Here is a 10,419-nt window from a genome sequence, read left to right as displayed (position 1 = left end):
GACAGGCTGCTGGGCTAGATGGACCATTTGGTCTGACTATCAGGCACTTACATTCTTCACTCCTGCCTTCTAGCAGAAGATAAGAATCAAGCTCTTGGACTATTGCCTTCCAGCATGACAAGAATGGTACTTTGTGCAATGATATCTAGCCAGCTGAGAAAATGAATCTAATGTCATGACTGACTAAACTTACATAGGCTGTGGGATTAGTAGGAAAGAGACAGATTCAAACACATTTATTCAGTTTCAACTTTTGTTTCTGTAGTTGCAGCTTAGAAGGACTACTCTCAGGCTGCTGTAGTAGTACTTAAATGGTCTACTTTTATAGACTGGTGGAACAGAAGAAATCAGAAAGAATTACTTTAATCTTGCTACTGATTTTTTCCCTGTGCACTCAACAAGATACAGGCTTAAGGAAGTTACGGAATGTACAGCATTTGATAGCACAATTTACAGAGCAGCTCATGCCTATCAAGTTGAGATTTTTCTAATAAATGTATCTACAGTTCTGCCTAATCTAAGTGGTTAGTTAATCATAAAGGCATAATCCATTTTTTGTAGACATCTCAGGCATTCCAGTTTAGTAAAGCTGCAACTCTTTGCAGAAGTCATCTTTCCACCCACATTCTGTGTGGTGTTTTTTGAATATGTAAAAGACTTTGTATATTATCTCTACCCCTTATCACTGAAAAAGAAATTAACATTTTTCAATACAGGTATAGTTTTGTTCTATTATCGCTTAGAAGCTCTGTGGGACTATGCAAAAGTACAGGCAATATAAATCAGTATGTAAATTATATATTACATGTTTATTATGGGTGCATATTTTTAAAAATTTACATTTTATGAAAAATCAGAAGTATTTACAATTTTTGTAAGATAAACTTGTATGCTCTAATTTACAGTCTGATGTAATAACAATTCATAAAATTTCAGATTCTTTAGAGTTGTGTTTACAAGTTAATTTTCTTAGGAGGCAGCTACAATGGATATTGTTGTACACACAAGCAAGAACCAGCTTGCTATGTATGTTTTGTTTTTGCTTTTATCAGATAGCTACATGTGCTTTTTACATTGTTTTTGAATTTCTTTACAAAAAGTCTATATAAACTTGTATGGCTTCAAAATTGTAACCTGCACCCAATGCAAAAGTATGTATAATTACCTGAATGAAGGCTAGTTTAAAAGTGCTGAAACATAACTACTTCATTTAACTTATAAAAGAAAGTAATACTTGATTAAAAATAGCAACGCAGTTTTGGGTTTTCATTAATAAAATATTGTCTTGTTAAACACAGTTTGATTGCAAAGCAGATTACAATTAAGATTCCAGTAAAAAGACTGTACCATTTTATGAGTTAGGAATTTACCATTCCATCAGATTAGCAAATTAAAAGCCAAATATACTCTTGCCATCAAATCTACAGTACAGTATGTGCTTAGTGCTAACAATAGAACTCTCATCTGCGAAAGTTGTAGTATACATTAGTATTTACGCAGCTTCTACAAAGCTCAATTTCTTGTAAAGCTTCATCAGTCCATTCATTACTGGTTTTGCATTAATTAGTTCAAGCACGTTTCACTGAAAACATATATATAATACAGAACTTAAAATAGATACAGGTATTCAAAATAGTCATATATCCCCATGGGCAGGTTACTGTTTGCCCCAGTACTTTTGATTTCAGCACTGAAAAAACACTTGATAGAAATACGTAGAAGATTTTCTAAATTAGTGACTTGCTTTAAAAAATATTACTTATGTGTCACTTCCCTGTGCTTAGGCTGTGGCAAGCAGATTAGGTGACAATACAAATATTAAAATTGGTGGTTACAGAAAAAGATTAAACTAATATAAATGGCAGTACTTGTCATCCTGCTGCCATAAAATATACTTCTAAAATGCTATTCCTGCCAAAGTATTAAGTTTACATTCACATCATATATCCCAAAACCACTCACAGTCTGAAGACCTGCAGTAAAAGTGAAGGGAAATGCTGTTTGCTTTTGAAAGTTTGCTTTTACCATCTTCGGAGATTTTTCAGGATTCTCATCTTTGGTGACATTAAAGTTACTATCTCAAAGTTTCGAAGTCCTGCATAATGCATCACCCTTTACTACAGCCACATTTATTGGAATTACTCCATGAGGAAGTAATCCAGTATTTTAAACTCCTTTTAAAACAATCTTAACTCTTTGCAAATGTGCCTTCTAAATAAATCCCAGTCAAAGAAATTTTTATAAAGTTGTGTGTATTATACAAACACTGTGCTTTCTTGATGAAGAGCCAAACTTTGAAAAATGAAGTGAGGCACATGAATTACAAATTGGATAGGCACGGGCTTTTTTTAAAGGCACAAATGTTATGCAGTTCATATAAAAATAAATTAAATCTACACCATTAATTAAAACAATCACAATGCCCATAAAATTTACTAACTGCAGAAGTAAATCTCTGCTGTCTTTTGCAATTTTGTAACACATTGCACTTAGGAAAAAACCCTATATGAAACAACTTTTATGTTAATAATATATGATACATGGGCATCAAGGTACATTTCTTTTATACATCTCTAACTCAGCTGGTTTTGTGGCATGAGTGGATACAAGAATTACATGAGACTTTGCCTCTGCTTTCTTTAAAAACTGGCAGTTGAAGAATCTGAAAAATTAATATTACTTATGGAAACCTCAAATATTTCTTAATCTCCTACATTTTTAGGTTTACTGCTTACAGTATAACATACAATTTTATACTTCCATTACAACTATGGATTACTGTTTTGATTTCATCTATAGAAATTTACCAAAATTTCAGCAAATTTTCCCAAATATTGCAGTTGATCATTTACAGACAGTGTTGAAGTTAACTTCAGTGCTATTATAAAGTAATAAAAAGTTCGCAAAATGACTTTTAAAAGTGCATTTCCTGTTCCGTAGTTCAGCCTCAAAGTAGGTCAACATTTTAAAAAAATTAATGCATATTAAAATAGTGTTTGACAAGTAAAGAGGGGCAGAGTGAGCTTCTTGCACTCCTTTGATCCAATGACTTTCACAGGTACATCAGCAATCTGCCATATACCGTCCTGAAAAAAAAAAAAAAAAAAAAAAAGCAGTTTTTTTGTAGTCACTAGACAAAACAGATTTTATCAGTATTTTCCTGTGAGCAGTTTGAGTGACTATGGAGAATAAAAAAATCTGTGAAACAGTTTTCAGCCACATTTTAATAAAAAGCAACTATTTATGCATCACTTACTTAACAGTTTCATGTTTTATAATTCAGCACTATAGAATATGTAATATTAACTTGAATATATAAGCATGTCAGTGTCTTACCAGTGGCAAATCTCTTCTTAAGGAGGGAAAGCCGATAGCCAGTGCCTACAAGCTCTACATCTACTCCAGAAAGGGTGCTTCCTTCACTAATGAATTGCACTGCAAGTGTTGCTGGTTTACTGGGCCCTTCTGAAAGTTCAAATTTTGCCCTGAGGGATCCAGAACCTACAAAAATAACAAAACCGAAAAGCTGGTTGTTTTGCAAGAACAAGATGATGTCCCAAACTTTTTAGCAGTAAGAAGTGAAACTAACATGGTGACCTTTGAGATCTATTCTTAGCAGCAGTCCTACAAAATTTTCAAAAAAGATGACAGTGAAAGTCTGTTTTTCCCCCAATACTCTGTTTAAGACAATGACTAGCGAATAATTTAAAGAGAAATTATACACATTTCTGCAAGATTATAAAGAATGTGTGTATTAGACAGCCTGGTAATCACTTATCATTTGAAATATCTGATTGTTCCTTAAATAATCACTTAATAACACCTGTCTCGTACTTTTCATCGGCAGATTTGAAAGTACATCAGAATATTTAAGTGTTGTCACAATCTGTCTGGATGAATGTACACAAACAAAACCACTGGAAGAAATGCAGCTATACAGCAATGTACCCAGATGAAAAATTCTTTTTTTTCTAATAAAGACAAGGTCTCATTAAATACTTTAACCCAGAAATTTCAGTTGATTTTTCAGAGACAGTGGTGAAGTGTCATCACTTTGATGCTGTTATAAAGCAGCAATATTTCAAAATAATTTTATGTACATTTCTGTAGTCAATACAAGGCACTTAAAAAGCCCTCAATGTTGTTACTAGATTCTTTTTTCTAGTTCTTAAACAAGACTTCTTGTTCTTGCGAAATATGCTGGGAAGAATGAATTTTAAATAATTAATAATGGAATAATGAAAGTCAAGTATTTTTTCTTTACAACAACTTGCTATTCCAATAGGAACTGCTAAATGATGAGAAAAGTTAGTAAGTGAAATGTTACTGGGGTAAAAGCCTGAATTAATGAATGAAACTCTTTTATGCAATGGCTTGCTCTTGATAAATTTGGCTTAAAGTCCATTTCATTTCCTCAGTAGGTCTGCCACAGTTAGGGTAAACTGGAACTTCTTTCCACTCTAAGTATAGAAACTCATATATTCAAGTGCTCTGAAAGTTTGTTCTGTTTTATCTGTCTGCAATTGACAATTTACATAAATGTGTTTGAGCATAAAAAAACCCCAAAACACTTTACCACCCTGTACACTAGAACAAAGAAGACTTCAACACATTTGACCTATTATTAACAGTGTTTGTGCAACTTCTCCCTTTGTTTCTGTAAGTGTAAAACCATCACAGTATTACTTCTTCTTAGACAGCGTATTTTGAGTACTACATGTTTATACTCAAAGAAAAGGGGAAGAAAGATGGTGGAAAGAGAAGGGAATATATCAGAAGCAGTGGGATATGTGCCAGTCTGTTGAACACACACAAGATGCAATCTGCATCACTGGCAGTCCATTTTATGCTGCTCTGCAGGTATACAGTAGCTGTTCATCTGGCTGCATTTGTGTTTTAGTGCAATTTTTCTTAAAAGAAGCTCACAGTTTGGAAAAGAAGACAGCTATCCCTACATAATCATAATGGAAGACAGATGGCAAAGAACTGTGAGGTCAGTGAAGGACAAAGTACACCAGAACACAGCAACAACTTCTGTCACATAAAATTCTCTCTGGTTTTGTTTGAATGATGACCACAACTCTGCAGCCTTTGCAGGCATACAAGAGGTCTTCCCTTCCCAGGATTGTGGTTTCCACATGAAACCAGTCATATTTATAAGCAAATCTGTGCTCTCATAATGCCCTACACTAAATTCTTAAACAGGGCTTAAGGACCGCCCTTTACACCATGAGTTCATTCTCTACAGAGGCTTTGAGGATAAGATGACTCCCTTTGCCATCTGTTTTCTGCTTCAGAAGAACATTGCACCTGCGTAGGCTGTAAGGGCTGCAACATCGACTAGACCTCAGGGAAAGGCAGGTGGGCAGAGGACAACTATTGATACCTTATAAAATGCTATATAAATTACCACTCTCAGCAGATGTGCATAGATTAATTTTTTTTCTGGAGTCGTACATATGACCATAAACAACATGTGACCAAAACAAAGACCCTCAAAATGCTGGTCAAGAATCATCTATTGTTGAGCCTACCTCAGCACAGGACTTTTGGATCTTTTTTTTTTTTCCCCTTCTCCACAGTCCCCTAGGTCTTCCCTGTACATCTTTCTACTTTATTGCTATTGTTAGTGTGTGGCAAGACACAGATATTGAACATATTTTCCTTTGAATAACTGCTCATTTCCAAATAGCATTAATGTAATAATTTCTCACTAAGTCTAAACTCTATTTTAGACCTACCAACTGCTTTCAGGGGGCTTCATTCATTTTTTTTCTTTTATAGCTAATTAATACATTTATATTTTGACATCTCACTGTTAATGGAAACTCTTCAGGAGGAAGTTAGTTGAGAACAAGGTAAACTGGTAAACAGGATACAGTGTGAGATGATGTGTAAACAAGCGTGAGAGTGTAGAGGCTATAATAATTACCTTTTTACTGTTACAATTTTTATGTACAAGGAAACATAATAAGAGTTCAACTTGCCTCCATTCTCAGACTTCTCTGAAATGCTAGATATTTTCCAATACGCTTTCATCTGGTCTGCATTCCTGTAAGAGAATGGCAGGTTAGTTATAAGCACCAGTTTTGGCATATTATACCCAGATTTACACTGGTTACAGACATCTCTAAATGGAGGTTTATAAAAATATTACACAAGGTATGTTTGTGGGAACTATACAAAGCAAACAGATGAAGAGAAGGGTGTGTCTGCATTGCCCCTGAGCAGCAGAGCTCTGGACCTTTTGATACAGTTCATGCTATCTTACGGCCCGGCTGTGTCTCCACAACTCAACCCCCTCCGTAGTCTCAAAGGGTAAAGACAGGCCAAACACTCTGCAAGCAGTTTGAAAGCTATGTCTTTATGCCTCATGATGATGGGATGAGATACTCCTGGCAGCATGAATGTTAGTGTGCTTCCACTCTAGTAAAATGAATTGTTGTAAGTGATACAGGGTTTACGCTCACTTCTGAGCTGTAAAGGGGCAGAGGAGGGCACCAAGCACCAAAGTACCTAAGCTGGCAGGGCATTTTACCTCCTGGAGCACATTGCAGCAGTTGCATTGAAGGAAAGTCAACAACTCAAAGCTGTGAGCAGCATGAAGCGCTGACAGGTTTGCAGTTGCCTTTGGCATTGGTGTAGCAGGAGTGAAATGCTCACACAAGTAGCACAGATGGTAGTGGTTAGTTGCAGGAGGTCAAGTCATAAACCATTTATTTTTAAAAAATCAAAACCCCACCACCCAATCCACTAGACCAAGCAGGTAGCACACCACAAATACTACAGCTGCCTGGAACATGACTGTATTTTGTTTTGTTTGGGGTTTTTTTTGGTTTTTTGTCAGTTTTCCAGGCTCAAAATTCTGGCCTTGGGTAGTTACCTAGGTGAAAGAATCTGGCTCAAATCCTTTAATCAGATGATCTGTAATGAAACTGTCACTCAGATTTGAGTCTTCCTAGCTAACACTAGGTGTGCTGGGTCCCGGGCATTCCTGCTCTCACTCAGGCGTCATTACAGAAGGTTTTGTGCAAGGAGCCCGGGCAGGGAGACTGGCTTCACCAGTCATTCTAGTCACGTTGTTCAGGCAGGATACTGAACCTACCCTCACTCAGAATAAACTTAAGGTGATTTTGTTAAAGGTATTGCTCTCTTGAAATACCAAGTCAAGAAAGATTCAGTCCTGCCAGGATTTTTTTCCACTTAAAATGGTATTACCATTTTGTCCAATTAACATATTTGAATGTTTTCCCTCCATAAACACCAGAACCTCCCTGATAAATGCATGCAGTTTATTTTTCTTCTGAACCTTGCTTTATAAGGTAAACTGACCTGTAAATAACAAAGTTAAAAAAGCCTGGCTTCCTTGAACTTGGTATTCTTTGCCCTCTTCAAATTAAAAAGACTCTTCTGGGAATTAACAGTCCAGGAGTTACCTTACAGCTGGGAAGGTACCTATGTGCTACCAAACCACAGGTGCAGTGGTTGAAATCTGCTCACCTTCTGCTTTACCTATTCCCACTACCCTCTGCTTGTTTTCATTAACTTCCAGAAACATAATTACCCATGGTCTGTGTCTCACTTTCAAGTGCTGCTGTACATGTAGGCTTAGAAGGTGGTGGCTGGTAGCTGCTAGTCAGATAATACTCTGCATGACGCTTGAATTGAGTGACAGTGCTACTTGTCTTATGAAGAGTTCCTCAGTTACTCAGGTTTGGTTTAAACCCATTTCAATTAGAAGCTAATTTTTAAGCTAGAAAATCAAGAAATTCTTTCAAGAACTGCTTTTCTTCTACTCTCTCTCTCTAATCCATATACATAAATATATTTATATAAACACACAAAATGTGTTTTAACCATTAAGAGATTATGTTTTCAAGTTACTGTATTAAAAATGTCTATCCTGTCTATTGGCCAAAAGAAAGCAAACATTGGAAATTTCATAAAGGCCTGTTTATTACACAATTGGAACGGGTGTATATTGTCTCATTTTAGTTTATTCAAATTGGCTGCACATGGTCTGTTGTGAACCAGAAAATGTCCTAAATATCTGATACTATGCATTTTATCACAACAAAACAAAAAAAAATCAGCTGTTTCTTCCAGTGAAAATTTTCAGGCTGTCTATGACACTAATGAATACCCTGAAATGAATCCAAAATAATAACCTCAAAAGTATTAATATTACCATTTTGCAGGTGGAAGTGATTGCATGTTTGTTACTCCTCCATCTACTGGTACCACAACCTGGACGTTAGAGAGCATACTAGGCACATTCATAGACTCTGGATTGTACTTATAATCCACTCTCACATCAGTAGTGCTAGCATTACATTTCCAGTAAGTTGCAAGATTTAAGGGAGTGGACTGGATGCCATTTGAGGATACCTGTAAAAGAATAAACCATTGAAAGTAGCTTAATTAAAATATTCCCCTTTTGGGCAGAATGAGGTAATGATACAAATACAACTAAATCCTGACAGAAGATCAAGACAACAATTGACCTCCGACTCCTTAATTGCAGAATTCTGAAGACCGTCGCAGCCTAAAGTAATTCCTCTTCTTTTAATTTTAAATTAAAATAATTAAAGAAAAGGTTTAAACTGCCTTTGGCCCATGAAGCTCCTTCCTGTTCTGGCTTTTGTAAGTCAAAATAATTTTGTTTTAGTCTTGTGTTCTGCCCCACACAAGAAGCGTACCTGCAGCAAAACGCCTTCATTTTTAGCAGTTGCGTGCCATACCAATTCAGTTGCCCAAGCAGCCAGCAGCAGAGGGCAATACCTGTCATTATGAGACAGGCAGCCAGCAAAACAGTTCTTACCTATTCAAAGCATTATCTCCCTGCTGCAGATAAGCTGGATGCTGCTTCTGTGGCTGAGCTTGTGCTACTGCCCTGCTGCATCTCTACCACCCTCCTAGTGTACCCGAGGATACTGCTATGTCCTGGTGTCCCTTCTCACCTTTCCTTGGCAGCCCATAACCTTTTCTATTTGTCAGGGCTTCTGCGTGCCAATGCCTCATTTTTTCCCCAAGAGTAAAGATCATAAATAGATATCATTCTTCCACAGTACTCATTTCTCCAATCCAAAGAAATGTTTTGCTCCTTCCATCTTTCTCAGGAATTCTGTGTGCCTAACATGATTTTTATAGATTCAGTATGCCAAGATTTTAAACTATATTGGGAGGATGTGGAAACTACAATGGTATTAATAGCTGGACTAACAGGTTATTTTGTTCTCTGGTGTAGACAGTTGTCTCTGATGTTCAATGATTTCAACGGCGGCCTAGCGAATCCCTGTTCTCCCTTTGGAATGAGTCTGTCCGTCTTGAATTTTCAAGATTTTTTATTGACAGCCAGAACACCTTCTCACAGGTTCACCAAATAGTTGAGGTTGGAAGGGACTTCAGGAGGTCATCCTGTTCAACCCTGCTGTGCAAGCAGGGCCACCTTGAGCCAGCTGCCCAGGACCATGTCCAGGTGGCTTTTGCTTATCTCCAAGTATGGAGACTCCCACACTCCTAACACTCCTATGGGCAACCTGTTCCACTGCTCAGTCACCCTCACAGGAAAAAAAAGGTGTTTCCTGATGTTCAGAGGGAACCTCCTGTGTTTCTTTTTGTGCTCATTGCCTCTGGTTCTGTCACTGGGCACCACTGAAAAGAGCCTGGCTCTGTCATCTTTACAATCTCCCTTCAGGTATTTGTATACATTGGTAAGATCCCCCCTGAGCCTTCCCTTCTCCAGGCTGAACAGTCCTAGCTCTCTGAGCCTTTCTTTGCAGGACAGATACTTCATCATCTTTGTGGCCCTTTACTGGACTCTCTCCAGTATGTCCATGGCCCTCTTGCAATGGACCACCCAGGACTGGACACAGTACTCCAGGTGTGGCCTCATCAGTGCTGAGAAGTGAAGGATCATCTCCCTTGCCCTACTAGCAATACTTTGCCCAATGCTGTCCATGAGACCATTTGCTGCCTTTGCAGCAAGGGTACATGATTAGCTCCTGTTCACCATGGTGTCCCCCAGGACCCCCAGGTCCTTTTTTGCCAAGCTGATTTCCAGCTGGGCGGCCCCCAGCATATATTGGTGCATGGGGTTGTTCCTCCCCAGGTATGCTTCTCCTTGTTGAACTTTATGAGGTTCCTGTCAGCCCGTTTCTTCAGCTGGTTGAGGTCTCTCTGGAGGGCAGAATGACCCTCTGGTGTATCCAAAAGGTCCTCCCAGTTCAGTGGCATTAGCAAACTTGCTGAGGGTACACTCTGCCCTACCATCCAGATCATTAATGAAGCTGTCAAACAGGACTGTAAACTCAGTATTGACCCCTGGGGTATGCTGCTAGTTACTAGCCTCCAACTAGATGTCATGCCACTGACCATCACCCTCCGGGCCTGGCTATTCAGCTAGTTTTCAGTCCACCT

General features: G+C 37.9%; 1 protein-coding gene across 4 annotated transcripts in view; it reads right to left on the bottom strand.

Moving 5' to 3' along the window:
• Positions 1 to 790: 790 nt before the first annotated feature.
• The window catches only part of FCHO2 (FCH and mu domain containing endocytic adaptor 2), a 99,707-nt gene continuing 90,078 nt past the window's right edge, over positions 791 to 10,419 (bottom strand). For all 4 annotated transcript variants that reach the window (XM_055790448.1, XM_055790449.1, XM_055790450.1 and 1 more), the window contains 4 exons: positions 8,189 to 8,388; positions 5,988 to 6,052; positions 3,337 to 3,501; positions 791 to 3,086 (listed from right to left, as the gene is read on the bottom strand). In XM_055790448.1, coding sequence (XP_055646423.1) covers positions 3,064 to 3,086; positions 3,337 to 3,501; positions 5,988 to 6,052; positions 8,189 to 8,388 — 453 coding nt within the window. In that variant the 3' untranslated portion in view covers positions 791 to 3,063. The remainder of the gene's footprint in view (positions 3,087 to 3,336; positions 3,502 to 5,987; positions 6,053 to 8,188; positions 8,389 to 10,419) is intronic.

This window comes from Falco peregrinus, chromosome Z, assembly GCF_023634155.1.
Source record: "Falco peregrinus isolate bFalPer1 chromosome Z, bFalPer1.pri, whole genome shotgun sequence".
In the NCBI taxonomy this organism is placed as follows: domain Eukaryota; kingdom Metazoa; phylum Chordata; class Aves; order Falconiformes; family Falconidae; genus Falco; species Falco peregrinus.
The sequence above is the reverse complement of the archived record's forward strand: the minus strand, read 5'-3'. Positions and strand labels throughout refer to the sequence as shown.